Source organism: Cryptotermes secundus, unplaced genomic scaffold (genome assembly GCF_002891405.2).
Source record: "Cryptotermes secundus unplaced genomic scaffold, Csec_1.0 scaffold178, whole genome shotgun sequence".
Taxonomy (NCBI): domain Eukaryota; kingdom Metazoa; phylum Arthropoda; class Insecta; order Blattodea; family Kalotermitidae; genus Cryptotermes; species Cryptotermes secundus.
Window position 1 is genome coordinate 584,762 of NW_019728499.1, and position 19,236 is coordinate 603,997.

The 19,236-nt window shown below is 35.3% G+C and overlaps 1 protein-coding gene across 1 annotated transcript; it reads left to right on the forward strand.

The window, feature by feature from the left end:
• Window positions 1-226: 226 nt before the first annotated feature.
• On the forward strand, window positions 227-18,706 carry LOC111865158. The gene is made up of 6 exons (XM_023852935.2): window positions 227-619; window positions 5,456-7,058; window positions 10,457-10,605; window positions 13,137-13,303; window positions 14,925-15,127; window positions 17,976-18,706. Exons 1-6 carry the CDS (start codon window positions 504-506, stop codon window positions 18,243-18,245), a joined length of 2,508 nt encoding a protein of 835 aa, XP_023708703.1. The 5' UTR covers window positions 227-503; the 3' UTR covers window positions 18,246-18,706.
• Window positions 18,707-19,236: the final 530 nt, after the last annotated feature.

The following is a 19,236-nucleotide window of genomic DNA, read 5'->3' on the forward strand; positions in this document are numbered from 1 at the left end:
AGGATCCGTGGCCTCGTATTCACTCAGTACAAGCTTATGACATGGGTCACAGCACCATTGCCTTGCGATGAAAACTGTTCGGTAGGATACTTAGCTACAATGGTTACGACGCTCAGCCTAGTTAATCTGTGACTGAATAATAGTGAATTGAGAACTTGTTGTGGGTAGCTATCAGCCCGATTGATACGTTGGTAAACTCTGTTGGGTACCCTTTGGGAAGCCGGAACCGGAATGAATCATCTCACCAATCAGGATAGAGTCAAATTCAAAGTGATTATTACCGTTAGTATAAAATGTTATGTGGTGTATTTACTAACAGTGTTTATGAGAAGTGGCCCTTATTGTCTCTTCTTATGACTTTGTACTAGTTATTTTGTTTAGCAACAATTGAAGCGTGTTTACTGGTGAGGGTGAACATACTACATCGCCTTGTATGACAGTGTTAGCTAGGCGCAAAGTGTTGACATTTTCATGCAGACATACAGTTTTGAGAAATCTCTATTATGTATGGTCAGTATGGTCATAGTGGCCTCTTCAGTGGGTGCGATGGAAATTCGAGTCATTCAGAATCATTATCTTTTCCTGGAGCCAATTCAAAGAGCAAGAAAAAGAGAGTGCCGTAAGTAAATTTTTAATTGAACTGTGTTTTAAGAATATAGAGCAGTGTCCAATGGGATGAGGTAGCAATACGCCAAAAGAGCAACAGATTATGCCCAGCATTGCAGGATTAAAACGAAATTAGTTTTTTATGCTTTTCATGCACTGTTATGAAACGATTTGCGTATTGTAGAAATGCGAGTTCATACGTCTGGCATGGAGCAGAATTCGGCGAAATGTTGACACGTAGGTATATTTAAAGTCTGTAGCATATAAAATTTATACTTCTTTAATTCTGACATTCTGCCCACTTTAACTGAATCGATTTTCTTCTGCCGTTAATCATTTAAAGTTTTGCTTTGAATGTTACTGTGGATGATCATTTTCTTTTCTCTTGTTCATCTTTGATATTACTTCCAATCCTCTCTCTCTCCTACATGTTTTTCCCTGAAACTTCTCACAGGTACAAAATAGGCCAGGTTAGGGATGAGGATGTTGGAAGGATTTTTAGTAGATTTAATGACCATAAAGAAAGCGAAACTTTACTGATTGGTTAGGTATTCATTCATTTATTTCACTTTCTAATTGATCCTGATACAGGCATAATACAAGCCATAGGATATAGAATGAGTCACAAGATCAAAATTTAAGTTACAATAATTAATTGAAACATGTCAAAAACAAAAAACAAAACAAACATACATGCAAACAATTATAAAGCATAAAGCGGACATACATAAACAAATTTACATCGGATACAATAAATATCAAAATTCTAATTCTGGTTCACTTCATTAATAAAATTGACAAAATTATGTGAGATAAGACAATATTCCAATACAACAATTGATAACAGTAAACCAGATACAATATAAACAAGCTGTATGCTAAGGCATGAGTCAAAGTTATAAAAATTCATTATATAATATAAAATTTATAGTAATATTTCATCAAAACATAAAATTATATTCATCTAATTCATTCTATATATCAGGTAAAATACCAATTCCATAGATCCATCTGCAAACCAAATGTAGAACCTATTAAGGCAAGAAATACTTGCTACCAAACAAATACTAGCAGTCCATTATAGGTCCCTAACACCATCTGCTAATCACAAAACATACTAATAAGCAGAAACAATTCAAATATACTTTAATTGTAAAATATATATATATGATTAAAAACCTTTACGTACCCATAGGGTGAAAGCGTCAATGTCATCCTTGACACTAAATTTCACCATCAAAGAACTCCTTCAATGAATAAAAGGAATTCAATAAAAGATAATTTTTAGGACATTTTTAAATTGGAGCCTATCCTCTGATAATTCCTTTATGTAGGGAGGTAGATGATTAAATGCTTTAATACCCATATAATAAACACCATTTTTATAGATTGCCAACCTTGGTAGTGAAAGGTGAAAATTATTTTTATTTCTAGTATTAAGATCATAAATCTCAGAGTTTGTTTTGAATAGAGAAGCATTATCAATTACAAATTTTAATAATGAAAAAATATACTGACAATAGAACGGCAATATTTCTAGTTTTCTGAACAGGTCCCTGCAGGAGTCCCTATTTCCAGAATTCGTAATAATTCTTATAACCCTCTTTTGTAGTTTAAATACATTGCTACTATGTGAGAAATTCCCCCAAAAATTATACCATATGACATAACTGCATGGAAATACGAGAAGTAAATCATTCTCAAAGATTCTTGAGATACAAAGGGTCTTAGGAATCTAATAGCGTAGCATGCCTTGCACAATTTAGCCCTAAGTCCATCTATGTGGTCCTTCCATGACAAGGAATTGTCAAGAGTGATACCTAAAAACCGAGTGTTTGTAACGTTACGAATATGTTTATTTTTATAGCTAATATCTATAGGAGTTGTTAATGCATTGATGGTTCGAAATTGCACATATTGTGTTTTATTATAATTTAATGATAATAAGTTAGAGTTAAACCATATGTTCAATTGTTCAAATACAAGAGTGAGATCGTTTGTAAAGTTTACTATATTGGGATTACTGACGATGATACTAGTATCATCGGCAAATAAAACTGGCTTAGAAGTATTATTTACAACTTTGGGTAAATCATTTATGTAAAAAAGAAAAAGGATTGGGCCAAGGATGGAACCTTGAGGTACACCACGCTTAGCCCTACCCCAATCTGAAAAAGTATGAGAACATGTTTGATCATCATCATCAATGCAGACTCTTTGGTATCTATCATTGAGATATGATTGAATTAAGGCATGTGCATTATCTACAATTCCATAAGTTTTTCCATTAATAAGTTATGATCGACACAATCAAAGGCCTTCTCAAGGTCACAAAATAAACCTCCTACATTTGACTTATTGTTCAAGGCCTGGAGAACATCATTTAGCAATTTAAATGAAGGGTTTTCTGTTGAAGACTTTACTTCTAAATCCATACTGCTCAACAGATAGTATATTATTATTTTTATATGATTGGTAAGTCTTATGTATATCATTTTTTCAAATACTTTAGACAGGGAGGTCAACAAGGATATGGGTCTATAATTTTTTATATCTTTTTTACCACCTTTTTTGAATAAAGGTTTAATAACAGAATATTTTAAACATGACGGAAAAGTGCCAGATAATATAGCCCTATTACAAATATAATTCAAGGGGGTTGCGATGAAAGGAGAGCATATTTTTAGAATTTTTACTGAGATTTCGTCATATCCGTAAGAATTTTTAGGCTTAAGTGACTTAATTATACTTTCAATTTCTTTAGTCGTTGTACGATCGAATATTATATTTGGGTATGGATTCTTGAAAGTGTTATATAGGTAATCCATGCAGTTCGTATCACTTATCCCTTCCTTTTTGAAGTTAGAAGCTATTCCATCAGCTACTGATAGGAAGTGACTTTGAAAGGTATCCACAATTTCTCGTTTACTCTCAGTAGGAACACCATTTATACATACTGGTTGAATTGATTTGTTCCCGACATTCTTGTTTGTTTCAGATTTAACAATACTCCATGTAGTTTTAATTTTGTTATTTGAATTTACTATCTGACCATAGTAAAGTCTTTTAGCCGCGTTGATAACCTTGGATAATATTTTACAATATAATTTATAATATCTTTTAAAATTTGAGTCATTATTGTTCCTGTAAAGCAGGCAAAGTTCCCGCTTACGTTGACAAGAAATTCTTATGCCAGGCGTTAACCAGTTATTAGTTTTCCAATTAGAAGTAATTATTTTTTTTTGTGGGAAATTGGAGTTGAAAATTCTCAAGTAAGTATGTTACATGAGTTTGCTTTAGGATACAGTCTCATTGTAAATCTTCGACAGATTTTTCTACATAGGCAGGTAGGAGGATCCATCCTCCTCCATGCCAGTTCCTGTGTACTTTGTGCATAATCTGTGGGGAATGGTTAATTTTAGTATTCTCAAGACATCATTGATTGATTGATTGATTGATTGATTGATTTATTTCGTCACTGTAGATCATTGTACATGATATAGGACAAGTCAAGTTAATTTTGAATATTAACAATTTAATATTGTAGCCCATATGACTCATAATCTCTCACAGAGTTCATATTTTGCTTGATATTAGAAATAGTGAATCCATCTAACATATCCAGGCATGTCAGTCTCACAGGTGATCGAGAATCATGGTAAAAAATTGTGAAAGAATGAATTGGTATTTGTAAAGTAAAACATGCCCGTTCTGTTGGCCATGCAGTTTTGGTCTGCTTCAGTTCTTGGTTGTAGATTCAAATTCCACCCATCCTTATTTTCTGTGTTGTCACATGATGGTAGATTCTGTATACCATTCAAAGTATCCACCAACATATCTGTACAAGATTTAGTAATCTTTATAGCACAAGAAGCCAAGGCAAAAATCAGGCTGTAGCATTGAGGAGAACAGGAATGTAATTCATACAGTGACCTGTTTGAGGCATGTGTTTGAATATTAACAATTTTATTATGTACCATACAAAATAATGTATGAATTTGATGCTGGCCATCAATTGCATGGAACCCTTGAATTATTTCTACAGTGCATGTATGAAAGTTGCCAATGCCTGTTTTCTCTTTCTTCTTCTAACACTTTTTGCAGGTTGTGGAGAATTGTTTTCCTCTTTTGCTGTTTCTTTCATATTTGTTTGCAGTTATTTTGCTACTGCTTACTCCAAACTCTTTGTAACTTATTCTGCTTAATTTTTATAAGACCTTCATTCTCCTTATTTTCATCTTTCTCTTTTAAGTACTTGTGTACATGGTGCACTGTTAATCTATTATGGTTGTGTAATACTTTCAGTCTTATTTTTAATTTTGGTTACTTCTTTTGCTCAGAATGTGTATTTACGAGTATATAGAAATGTATAACTACCAAAAAAGGCTGAAAATAGTTGACTCGTTAAGGAAGCTAATATTTTTATAATTGCATTTGAGCATTAGATTTTGACAGTGCTGGCGGCTGGATCAGATGCTAAGAATTGTTGTCACTCTGATCACTGAACTGTGAGTGGAGGTTTCTGCACACAGAGATGGAGAGCTGTGACAGTGACTATTGAGTTGACCAATATTTAAATTACCGTATTTATGCATGTATAGGCCGCAGCACAATTTTCAGACAGAAATTATAGAAAAAATAATTTTCTTGGAATATTATTTCAGGAGTAGAAATTATTTCGAAATAATTATGAATATAATTTTTTTTAAATGACGTGTGTTTTCGAATATTTCGAATATAAGCCGCACCCCAGTTTTCCTCTTGAATTTTTGGCAAAAAATGTGCGGCCTATACATAAGTAAATATGGTAGTTAGCATAAGCACAGTATCATTTTTTTAAATGTTGCAGGTTATTGGGGAAAACACGACGAACATCCCAGCCTGTTCCCATATTACCATTACTGACAGCTTTAAAGGCCATGGCAGAAGATGAAAAATCTGATAATGCCCATGAAGATTTTGGCAGTGACATATCGTTGATGTCACTGCCTAGTGATGGTGGTGGAGCAACACTTAGGATGAATAGCTTTCCCCAGTATTCAGACAAAGAAGTTATTGAAAATTTGGGAGGCCAGCTCCATTCTAATACTGGATCACAAGCTTGTTTAGAGCTGACTAGCAACTCAATATGTATGCAAGAAACACAGGTTTCTAGCCAAGACCTGAAGTGTCATGAAGTGAGGCCTGAAGAACTTGAAAATGTAGTCCCAGAATCTCTAGCAGTAGACCAAATCAGTGAAGTGTATGAAGCAAGTAAATATGTTAATAATCCAGAAAAGAATTTTATTTCTGAAAGTAAAAGTTCTTCACATAGTGAACATCTACCTGCTGGATCTCTTTTAATTAACCAACAGCAAGAAAGGATTGTTAAAAATAATAATTCAAGCAAAAATATAGGTACACTTTTGGGTCAGAAGGCAAAGGCAATGGAGCCACATCATGGGAAAGTTTCTGTCTCCACAGCATCATGTGTGAAGAAAGAGGATGAGAAATTTTACATGGGACCACCCTTAATGTGTAGTAGTCTGCAGACACACAAAGGAGGTGTGCTAAGGAATATAATAAACCATAAGGACACTTTAAATTCAAAGATAAAATCCATAGATGTAAGGGGAACTCCAAAAAATATGCAAGCAAGCGAAGAAAATGTTAAACAAATAGATGTTAGCAACAAAGAAAATGATGTAGGTTTGTTTTCATCAGAATCAGCTGCATATAATATAACTAATGCAAAACACGGTCCATCATGCAATAACTCCAATTTGTTGCAAACAAGTAAAGAAAGAGATTTTCAAGTATTGGCAAGGAAAGGTGTTGCAATGGAGAAACAGTTGGATGAAAAAGTGACACCTTGTATGCTATCTGGTAACTTAAATATGGTAGACACAATCCCTCCAGTGGATAATATACAACATGTGAGAAGAAATATTCAAGTGAATGATAAAATTTCAAAATTAAAGTCTGCTGAATTAGATATCAATAAAGAAAATGATTTTCGTTCATCTGTACGGAAAAACATTATAACCGAGAAACAAATACATGAACCAGTGGTTGATGGATGTGCATTGTTTCATAAGGTAAATGTGAAGGAATCTACCCCTTCATTTGATGATGTAATCCCAGGAAAACAAGCGCATCAAATAGATAAAGTCCACAGCCAGCCAGGCTCCTTAAATAAGCTACATTCAGAAGCTGTGAAAGAATGTTTGGCTGAGAATATAAGAGATCCATCCCTGATGCCGACTCTGGGGCCCAGTACAGTAGAAAGAACTGCTGCTGCACAAGGAGATTTAAAAATGCAGCCTGATGCCAGTTTACATCTAGTATACAAACAAGATCAGAATGTACCTCTTAAACTTGTTGAAAAGCAGGATAACTATATAACTGTAAACGGAAAAGGTTATAGAGTGCAAAAACTCCTTGGACGAGGGGGCTCCAGTCAAGTATTTAAAGTAAGTTGAAATTATATTATGGAACGTCATGAAATATGAGTTTAAATTTATTTATTTTAAATATTTTTGTAATATATGTTACTTATCATAATTTGTAACAATTAATTCCTAATCAAATCTTACAAGTAATTCAAGTTTATGCATTAATATTTGACTTGTTCAAATTACTGTCTATTCTGGATTCTGAATATCTTTTTCCCGCTTTTTCTCATATTTGTTACTAATTTCCAATTTGTGTTATTTTGTGGCATAAAATTCATAATTTTGTTGCTGTATGACATTTGCATAAATCAAATAGTGTCATAAAATGAAATTTACAATCTTAATAGTGTGCGCCCTGTTGTCTGTCATAAAATAAGATATATATGAAGTATAGGATATACCGTCTATACCACAACAGTCAGTGTTCAAAACAAAGAAGACGCTACTGCGTCAACATTTGCTTTTATTATGTTTATTAGACACAACATGTTTTGACCCTTTCACGGGTCATCATCAGGTGTACAATGCACCAGTCTGAGCTGTTGAGTTGCAATCAGTTGTCATTTTATTCTTCGAATAAGGATCCTTATTGTATCTTGAAATTAAATTCAAATATAAATATATGTAACAAATCTTGGGCGAAATTTAAAGCTAAAACCCTTAGATAAAAATTGTATTTAAAATTACAGAAGATAAGAAATTAAAACATTACCACAAGAGAACAAAGATTAAGACATGAAAATTAAAATAGTGTATTATTGGTAACACTCTGCAACAGCTACGTGTACACCTGGTTTTAAGCTGGAAGAAGTGACTACAGCGTGGGGGACCCACGTAATGGAATCTTCTCAATAGGATGGGTCATGTAGCCAGGACCTTGGTAACATCTTAGAGAGCTTAAGCTCAATATGCGGTAAGAGATATATATTAGGTTGTACTTAATGTGTGCGGGCTGCCCCTGCCTTGATGCTGTTGGTATAATGTAGTGGTACGGTGAGACCGTACTGATTGTTGTTGTGTAGACGGTATATGCTATACAGTATATATCTTATAAAGTGAAATAGCAAACTTCTCCAGAATGATTGTATTTTTTATGCAGGAATTTTGGTATATTGAAACATGATAGAAAATAACTTTACAGAAGAGTATGGCATCTGGGTTTCATGCAATAGTTGGGAGAGAATCAGACATTTCAGAGGAACATCAGACTGTCCCTGAATTACATGGCATTACAACACTCTTCATGGCCATCACAATTAGAATATATAATTGTACATTAAAAGTGTATTTTGTTATTTGGTTACATGATGATAGATTGGCACTAAAACTTCGCTGACGAGTGGCAGTTGCTTGGTCGGTATACTTCACTTGCAGACTAAAACCATGGAGATGATAGATTGCATATTACTGATATTAGGAAGTGAAAAAACATCGGATCATAGTGTACGGCCCTTATGATATAAACCACAAAGCAGAATGTCCTCTGGCAGATCCGTGATTACAGTATTGTTTCTGTGGAAGCCAATAGCTGACATAAAATCAACTTAATACATCCAGTTCTGGCAAGGCATGACTGTCTCACCAACTGTGATTTAACACCATATGTCAGATGTCCTTGGAAAAGTGTTTTATCGCCATCTCTTCATGTATACATGGATCCTTCTCCCATCTGCACTGTTGCCATGTTCTTTTACTGTTTGTGTAACTTCATGTGCAAATTCCATTTGTACTTTCCTCAAACCTGGAAGTAATTTTTTGGAATAAACAGTGAAACTAAAATAAAGTATAAAGCCTGCAGCACTTTTATTGATTGTATTTTAGTTATACTCTTAGTGTAATTACACAAACTATTTTATTTAATAAGACATTGTCATAAAAATGGCAATTTATACTTTAGTCATCAATGATTTTGAGTCAGAAATAGCATTCTTAGCATTCTGCTTTAACAGTGACTTTTGTAGGCAATCATGAATGGCATCTTTCAAGTATGTGATCTTGCGCTTCCTTTTGGGTTATCTAAAATTATTGCAGAGCAAGAATTATGTCCAGTGCTTCCATGAGATTGCAGGATCTCTCCTGTCCTTCATCACATACTTATTCCTCCTTTTCTTTGTCACCATTTGCTTCTTATTTCTTCCCTTCTCTCCTGAGACAGTCTGGATCATAATATTGCATTGAAGCATCCAGTTGCATTAATTGCACTTCCAACGGGCTATATGGTGTTAACTCGTACAGTTCTTCATAACTACTGTTGTGAGAGCCTCAAAGTTTTTCATAAGTTTTTCATGCCTAAACAGAACAATAAAAATAGATTTGTAGTGTTTCCAAGCAGATATTTTGCATGCTATAGAAAGAGGACCTTAACAAAAGTTGCAGTTTCTAGAGATCTTTTACAGAATTCCACGACACTCCACTAGTGTTACCTCATTCTCAGAAGTTTGACAACCTTAGTGTTGGTATTATTGATATAGAATTAAAAGTTAGGAATGACGTGGTCTTCAGTGACAACATTTATGACAATCAGTACTTCCTTTTACAAATTTTATTAACATTACTGTGCCATGTGCCTCTCTTTCCATAAAGCAATTCATGTGCCTGGATTTTGTATGGGAAACTCTTGGTTATCTGGAATTCTCATCCAACTGACAAAAATTTCTTTAAAGAAGTGTCATTTTTGTAACATTACTCAAAAACAAATTTTCAATGAGTAATATGTTCACCTGCCATGCATTAGTTCTCCCAGCTGCCACTAATAGTGCTACCTGTTCTCCCTCAGAGATAATATGTCATTACAGTAGAGGCTAGGGAAGCGGGATAGCATAGTCATTATAGCGACTAGCTACAGGCTGGATGACCAAGGGGTCTGAGTTCGAGTCCTGGTAGGGTCAAGAATTTTCTCTTCTCTGTGTAGTCAAAACCAGCTGTGGGGTCCACCCAACCTCTTATCCAATGGGTACCAGGGGCTCTTTCCATGGGGGTAAGGTGGCTGGGGCATGAAGCTGACCACACCTCCAGCAAGTACTGAGGTCAAAAAATGTGGATCTATATATCCTCTCCCCCATACACCTTCATGGCATAGTGCTTAGTTAATTAAGCGCAGAGACAACTGCACCTTTTACCTTTACCTTACAGTAGAGGCTAGTTTAAATTATGATCATGTTAGAGCATTATCTGAAATATTTCACCACTATTCTTCTGTGTCACGTAGGAAGATAAAGGGAGCTGATTTGACTTTGTACAGGGTTTATATAGTTTATATAACAGTTTTCTCATGTAACTGGCACTCCCTATTCCACATACGAGTACATGACAGGTAATGTGGAGTTTACAGTACTGTACTTCAGTGGTGTTACTTAAATGAGATTAACAGTATTTATGTTTTGGCCCAATGTATGTGGATGACTTAACTTTTCCAGGTGCTGGATCCCAGCACTATGCAAGAGCTGGCTGTGAAGTGTGTGAACCTGTCTGTAGCTGAGCCTTCAATTGCACAGGGTTACCTCAATGAAATTGCACTGTTGAGAAGATTGCAAGGCAGTGAAACAGTAATTAGTATGACTGACTTGTGAGTTGATTTATATGTTAATATTGCTTAAGTTGGAAAAGAACTGTTTTACATGTTTGGCCCTCCTCTTACATAGGGACACATTCCAAAGAAGGGTCATACAATAATTGTTTGATGCATGCATATTGAAATAATGGGTGCTTCACTTCATAGAAGGTGTGATACTGGTTTTCATGTGTACCAGAACCTTCAATAATATAATTAAGAATGATGTAGTGTAGTGGTTTAAATTAAATGCTATTTTAAAATACTTTTATAAATAGTGCTGTATCATCAAAGTTTGCTCCATTGAAACATATTATGTTAGAAAATCAACACCTTTACTGTAGCCTTTCCTAAATACTCACTCATCCAGCAGTGACCAAATACCATATATATATTCAATTACCATTATGCAATATAACCTCTTTTCCTGGTGGAAAATTTTAAGATAATATGTCATGTCTTGTTCAAATAAAATTGTTTGGTACAATTCTTTGTCACAGCCATTGTTCTCATCTCACAATAAAGGCCCATTTTAGGCAAAAAATGCTGTTCTGGTATACTTGCATCTAGTAACTGCTATTAGTATTTCCTCCTTCACTTCGCATTGGCCACAGACATACTGAATGTCCTAGATGACATGCAGTTATAGGTCTCCTTGGTGTGACCTATGATTGCATTATATTACCAAATAAACTTGTATTTAATAGTATACTAGTTGTAGACATTTAAAGAATAGCAGTCATAAAATTAACATCTGTTACATATAAATGGTCAGTATTAATACTAATGTCATATCCTAGTTTGTAGCAGTCACCATATAAACTAAGTTTCATCTGGCAGTTATGCATGTGTCACCACTCCTGTATCCATAGAGTATTGATACGAGAATATTTACTTACTTACTCATGGAGCTGAGCCCTTCTTGAGGAGCCGCCAATTCTGCAGCTACTCAAGAATTTTCCAGCATTTTATGGAACCTGAAAGTTCATCACCATGTTCACAAGAGCCCTCCACTGGTCCCTATCCTGAGCCAGATCTAATCCATACCATCCCATCCTATCTCTCTTAAGATCCATTCTAATATTCTCCATCCACCTACACCTTGGTCTTCCCTGTGGTCTCTTTCCTTCTGGCTTTCCCACCAATATCCTATATGTATTCCTTGTCTCCCCCATTCGTGCTACATGACCTGCCCACCTCATCCTCCTTGACTTAATCATTCTAATTATAGTTGGAGAAGAGTACAAGTTATGAATGAGAATATTTACACTGAAAGCAATTTTCTCTGTGGCTGAGAGGTGGCAAAAACACTGGACATATGGATTGAGATGTGTATTTCACTGTTGTACAATGCACATCCGGGGCATTGTTGGTTGAGGCACTATGCTACAAGCCGGAAGGTCGCAGGATTAAATCCTGATGAGGTGGATTTTTTCAATTGACCTAATCCTTCCAGCTGCAATATGCCCCTGGGGCTGACTCAGCCTCTAACAGAAATGAGTACCAGGAATATTCCTGGGGGTAGAGGGCAGCCGGCACATAAGGCTCACAACCTTACCGCCATCTGTGAGCCGATTGTCTAGAAAATGTGGGAGCCTCAACATCTTACAACCATATGGGCCTCCACAGCCTGTTAAGGGGATACCTTTACCTTTTGCCTTTTACAATATAGTACATCAGAAGCAGAGTTCCTAAAACATATAGCTGGATAAATTGCATGCATATATGGCAGTAAGAATAACAAAGTATAATGGCTTCTACTTTTGAGACAGTTTCTTATCAATTTTATACTCTGCGGATATCCAACTTCTGTGATATCCCACATGTGCCGGAAGCATATTTTCCCAGAAATATTTTACCACATTGTTTTCTTTACATTTTTCTTCATTCATGAATATAAGAAAATCCTGTATTTTTAAATGAAAGTAGAAGTATGGGTTCTGACTGCACATTTTGATATCCAGATAATGGATCATGCATACAAGTTGGCTAGCTATGAACTCTTTTATATCACTCAAATCCACCTTTTGTTGATCTGTGTGTATGAGGTGACCTATTTAAGGACACATCTGGTAAAAGTAAAACTCTTCCCTTTCTTTACAGCACTTCCTACTTTTTTTAAAACATTGTCGGCATATATAAAAATAAAAAACAATTTACAGGCACATAGAACTGTACATTGTACATCCACAGTTTTTCTGTTTAATTAGAAATCCATCAGATCACGTCTGTCACTTTTTAAGCTTTTTACCCCTGAAGAGTTTATGTAAGATAAAATCAGACATGTTTAAATAAAATTTAACTTCTTATCCTACCATATTTTCCTTCATGAAATATTCTAGATAAGAAAATGATCACCCCCCCAAAAAATCATTTAATCTTAAAATAAGTAGTTAGAGGTTTGTTTCTATACTTATGTACATAATATTGTGAAGCTTGCATAATCCATCATAATGAATGGGTCAGAAACAGAGCTTTCAGGTTGTTTCTCATTAAAATGAATTTGAAATGAATTTTCCTTATTATGTGTGATATTGTTTTAATAGCGAGTATGCAGAGGAGAAACAGATGCTGTACGTAGTGATGGAGAAAGGGGAAACTGATCTGTCCAGGCTAATCAAGACAATTTCAAAGACCAATCAAATACATATAATAACAATTTTATATTACTGGGTTGAGATTCTGAGAGCTGTGAAAAATATTCATGAAAATGGTAAGTTAATTTCACTGCATTATGAGTTGTCTAAAGTGTGATGTATCCATTAACGTAATAGTGGTCACTGAGAACAAGAATGGGAAGCAGCGCTACAGTTTGTAATACACAAGTTTCAAAGTCCAGTTTTATTATTTATTTATTTTTTTTTATTTACATAGCATATGTAAGAAAGTGTTGTAATTGTAAAGAAAATCGGTCTCAAGAATTTGACATTTGCATATTTAACCCCCCTGATTATGAACTAGTATTTCTTTGTATGCTGTCTGTATTTATGAATATATGGATATGTGCCTCACTGGTGCCTGAATGGTTGGATGAATTTAATTTATGTTTGTTATTCAAGAGTTTATCCATCTTAGGACAGTGCCCAGTGAATGTGAACATACCAGCTTCGAAATAGGGGCCCAAAACACAAATTGGTGATTTTCTTGAAAATGGCTCTAATGATTCTGATTAAATTTCAGTAAGTTATGAACACCTTCCTAAATAAAATTGCCAAGATGGTATGATCAGGAAAATACAAAACATGCACTAAGAACCCAAATAAGAAAAGTCAGTTTCCTCAAAACTGGCTTTACCAGACAGACATATTTCTTTGCTGTCAGGTATTCAACAACCAGTAATGGTCCGCTGATTAGCAAACGATTTCATTTCCAGGGTAACAGCCAAGGTCGGTTGTATATGAGAAAGTACATGCAGTGTTTTTGTACTGATTTTTAAAATTTTGCATTCTGTATTGGATAGCGTAACATTTATTCAAATTGGAATCTGAAGTCAGTTTGTTTCAGATACATTTGAGCTAATATATTGCATAGAGGCATAAATATTCCTTATTTCAATTTTACCAGATATACCGTATTTACGCATGTATAGGCTGCGTGCGTGTATAGGCCGCAGCACAATTTTCAGACAGAAATTATAGAAAAAATAATTTTCTTGGAATATTATTTCAGGAGTATTACACCCTGTATTACTAATTGTGAATATAATTTTTTTTAAATGAAGTGTGATTTCGGAAATTTCGAATCTAAGCAGGACCCCAGTTTTCCTCTTGAATTTTTTGGCAAAAAATGTGCGGCCTATACATGCGTAAATACGGTATTCCACATTAAAAAATGTTCCAAATAAAAGTTAATTTAATGTTTTTGTTATGCGTTACATAGAGAGAAACACCATTTAATGTTTCTTCATTTGTTTTCTCTCATTTAACTTTCAGTTTCAGTGATCTGAAGTCAATGAAATTTCCCCATTTAAGAATTTCCTCACTTTAATGTAGAAATCCACTGATGCCCAAAGAAACCTTAAGTGGGGATTTCGCTGTGTATTTGCATGGACTTTCCTGTGCACTTCTCTGATGGCAAAGCAGTTCAGAGCATATTTGAAGTTGTAGGTCTTCTATATCATTGGAAAACTGTAATACAGCGGAGAAACAGACTCATTTATCTCACAGGAAGATGAATCAGACTGACTGAATTGCATTAATTTTTAACTATCTTAGAGGGACAAAGCCATGAATTGAGATGTATATGTGTTTGTCATTCCTCTCAGAATTAGTGTCATTTCACACTGAAAGGTTTAGAAGTATGCATAAGTAATTATAATGTGCTTTATCCCATAGGTGTAATACACTCTGATTTAAAACCTGCTAATTTTCTTCTTGTGGGTGGACGTATGAAACTCATTGACTTTGGCATTGCATCATCAATTCAGAATGATATGACAAGTGTTTTCAAAGATGCACAAGCAGGAACCTTCAATTATATGAGCCCAGAAGCAATTCAGGCTACACACAGTACAAATGGGAACCAATCTGGATTTAAGGTGACTATGACCACATATGGTTAAGTAATGTACGCTTGCATAAAGAGGAATGAACCTTCAGGTTCCATAAGTTTCTTAACTAGCTGAATGATTATTAGCTTCTCAAGAAATGCTCGATGTATTAGTTATGGAGCACATAAATTGTTTAAGCATATTTGTATTTCCTGAACTTTGCACACTGCTAAGGTGTATCTCTGAAGAAAATCTTTCTATGAGCTTTGTATTGTCACGTGTTGGGTATGTAACGCAACATATAACTTCACGCCGTTCTGGATTCAGCAAATTTATTACACATTCGCTCTTACATTTACCCAATTTACAATCTCACAACTACTGCCATATGTAGTATCACAGTTACTTCTGCTTCCATTCACTCCGGTGAATGCTAGACTGTAACTGACTGGTTACTCATTACTCACTCGTAACTGGCTCAATCCTCACTCACTACTACTGAATAGTGTTCGCTGCTCCTTATTTACCCTCGACATGAACAACACAGAAAACGGTTACGTGATGGGTACCACTGTTGCCTGACGCCGTCTTTACAGGTGTTGCTAGCAATGCTGTCAGGAGTTGTTTACGGCTGGGTAGTAACCACGGTATTCCTTGTTGTGTGATGCCCCGTTTACCGGTGTTGCTAGCAATGCTGTCGAGAGTTGTCTCCTGCTGCATAGCAACTGCGGTATCCCTTGGTAACAACACAGTCGCTCTTCTGCCACATCACCACGGGGGAGGGGGTCGCCCACCGAGCGTTGCATACTGATGGAAGGAGTGGGGGTATGTGACGTCACTCGTGAGACCGCAGAGTTCACGCTTGAATAATGGTAGTGGTTGGGTATCCTTAACAATCAATAGAGGTGAGAAAGAAAAAAATCTGCAATCACTTTTGACAGGACTGGATCTAAGGCATAAATAGGAGTTTAGTTGCTTACTATGACTGTCCTTAATATGTATACTGGTAAAGGGATTTTGGAATATTCGCACTACATATATTTAGGCTAGCTGTACTGCATATGGGCTGCTGAACCTTCCTAGATAATGGTGGTTGTGTAACTAGAACTGAAAAAGATCACATGCTGACAAAACTCAATTGTAACATAATCAATAATGATCCACATTTAGGGGATTATTAATAAAATTGTGGCACTTTTATTTGAGGTTTATACAAATGATGTTGGTAGTAGGTATAACTAACAAAATCTTCTGGCTTTGAATAGAATCTAGATTTGTCTATGTAAATGTAACATACTCAGTCTGAAGGTTATGATTATAATTGTGAGAAGGGTGGACTGTATTAACTTTGGAAAATAAATTAGATGTTCTGAATCTGGTAAAAGAGCAGTGGACATTGTGAGGCATTTGGGTGTTCGACTGACAGTGGTGAGAACAACTGTTGAAGGGTAAATGTAACAGTATGTTAAAGACACAGTGCCTCTAATTTTTAAAACAAGCAAACCTAGATGCAGTTAGACAAACAAAAGAATTATTGATGTGGATTGATTATCCTACCCAGTATACGACGCCTTTCAGTCACATTAATTCAGGAAAACGCATTTCCATTTTACAATGATTTGAAGAAAGAATATTGTGACTGTGAAATGTTTGGTGCAAATTGTGGGTGATTCAATAATTTAAAAAGAAAGATCTGGTATTCATAATGATAAATTGTTGGGGTAAACAGCATAATGATAAATTGTGGGGGTAAACAGCTAGTGTTGATAAATAACCTGCATGTTATTATCCAGCATTGAGGAAATTGGTTAGTATTCATCGGGTGTCTATGTTGATGATACTGGCATATTTTCGAAAATATTACCAGATATTATGTTGCTTAGTCAGAAAACGGTGCTTCAAGTAAAGGACAGGCTAATGTTGCTTGGAGCTGACTTTAAGCATAAACCATTGTTGGTTTATCACTCCCAGAACCATGGCATTTTAAGTCGATGCCCTAAGTGAAAGTTGCAAATATTTTGAAGGACTAATAATGAGAAGTAAAGGTGTCCCTGTAACAGGCCATGGAGGCCCATAAGGTTGTGAGATGTTGAGGCCCCCACATTTTCTAGACAATCGGCTCATAGATGGCGATAAGGTTGTCAGCCCTACAAGCCAGCTGCCCTTTACCCCCAAGAATATTCCAAGGATATTTCTGGTACTCATTTCTGTTAGAGGCTGAGTCGACCCAGGGCCATAGTGCGGCTGGAAGAATTAGGTAAATTGAAAAAAAAAATCCTTCTCATAGGGATCCATCACCTATCTTGAGATGGTCAAGGAAATTTTTGAGAGGTGTAATTGTTGAATGAAGTTCTAAAATGAATAGATGTTGCTGTTCAGATATCTTTGGAACAATTTTTTACCCCTGCAGGCATGAAAGACCCCTGAAATGTTGCAACTTCATTATTTTAATTCTCTCTCCTCATAATTCATTGTTCATCCAGGTAAGCAAAGGAATCTTAAAAGCAAATTCTTCTCTAATTTCATGTTTTATTTTTCTGTGCACTTTCAGAATGACACAAGATCAAATAACAGTCACAGTTGCAACACAAGGATTGTATTAATGGTGTTTTATTGTTTGTATTAATATTTATTACGGTTATAAGCAGTATGTAGTTTCAGTTCTCTGCAAAGACCTGTTTTAAGTTCTTATGATCCAAATTTTGGATGTATCTATATTTGGAATGTATCTCCCATTTTTTCCTGTACTCATATAACTACCACTCCCTGTAATGTTCTTGTGCCTAGCTTCATGAATTTTTATGGAACTAATTAAGGACATTAGATTAAGTATGCCTGTAGAGTAGTTTGTTTGATTATCCTTTTAATCCAAGTATAATTTCTAATTCCTTTCCAGATCAGTTACAAATCAGACATCTGGTCCTTAGGCTGCATTCTTTACAATCTGTTGTATGGAAAGACACCATTTCAACATATTGTCCAACCATGGGCCAAAGCTGCTGCCATTACAAACCCAGATCATGTTATCGATTTTTCCAACACACGAAATGATTGTCCACCAGTGCTACTCAAAGCTGTGCAGCTGTGCTTGATTTATGATCCAAAGAAGAGACCCACAGCAGCAGAGCTTCTAGAATTGCCATACATTAATTATAACGTAGTCTAATTTAAAAATAAATATATTTGTACTCAAATGCAAGGCATTCCCCTGAAATTGGTAAGCACATTAATCATCTAGATTTTAATCAGTTGAAAAGCTAGGCAGTTTCACAGGATTTTGCATTGCACAGTATGATGTACAGTGTTCATAATACAGAAGAACTGATTATTTGACCACCATATAGTCTGATGATCTGCAGTTTAGTTTCATTATGCACTAGAATATGGCTTATGCACGCATAGCATAAGAAGAATTTTATGGCCGATCAGCGAGCCCGTATAAACCTTTTCAGCCTTCAACATTGCTTTTTTTCAGCAATTTGTTTTCTTTTTGCACCTTTTCTACATGAAAAATTATATTTTGTGTAAGATATACAATTGAATTGTGAAGTATATATTATTGATGTACAGGTTTATAATATAATAAATTAAAGTTAGTATTTGTTATAAATAGGAAATAAAGACAAGACGTACTGTGATTCAGTATTTCATATATTGAAATTCATAGTTATTTCTTTCTCTGTAGTGACTTTGAATTCTTGCTTGGAAAGCAGCAGTGTCCAGAAGATGAGATGCACATTTCTTGATTTTTCTCCACGAGTAGATGTCATTTCTTTGAAATTTTTTCCAACATATATAATGTCCCAAGTCCAGGAGCTTCCAAAAGGAACTTTTTTCTTTTCAAGATTTTATGTGGTTGTAGAGATCAAAATTAGGCTAGACTCAAACTACTGTATTTATCATTTTGTTGAGGAAAAAATGGAGCATCATTCGCGTGAAATGAATAAATGAAAATTGCACTCAAGAAATTAACAAATGTATAGTTCTGGGATTCAGTACAGAATGAATCTTTTACCTTCTTGTCATCTAAACATTTATATGGGTGTAAAACATGGTCCTTCAAATTAAAGGAAGGACAAAGATTGAGGGTGTTAGAGATTGGTGCTGGGGAGTACATATGGCCTTAGAGGGAGGAAGTGACAGGAACCCAGGGAAAA

Coding starts and splice junctions, on each gene's coding strand:
- LOC111865158 (XM_023852935.2), top strand. CDS start 504: ATGTATGGTCAGTATGGTCATAGTGGCCTCTTCAGTGGGTGCGATGGA. Junction 7,059..10,456: donor GCTCCAGTCAAGTATTTAAA/GTAAGTTGAAAT, acceptor TAACTTTTCCAG/GTGCTGGATCCCAGCACTAT. Junction 13,304..14,924: donor GAAAAATATTCATGAAAATG/GTAAGTTAATTT, acceptor TTTATCCCATAG/GTGTAATACACTCTGATTTA.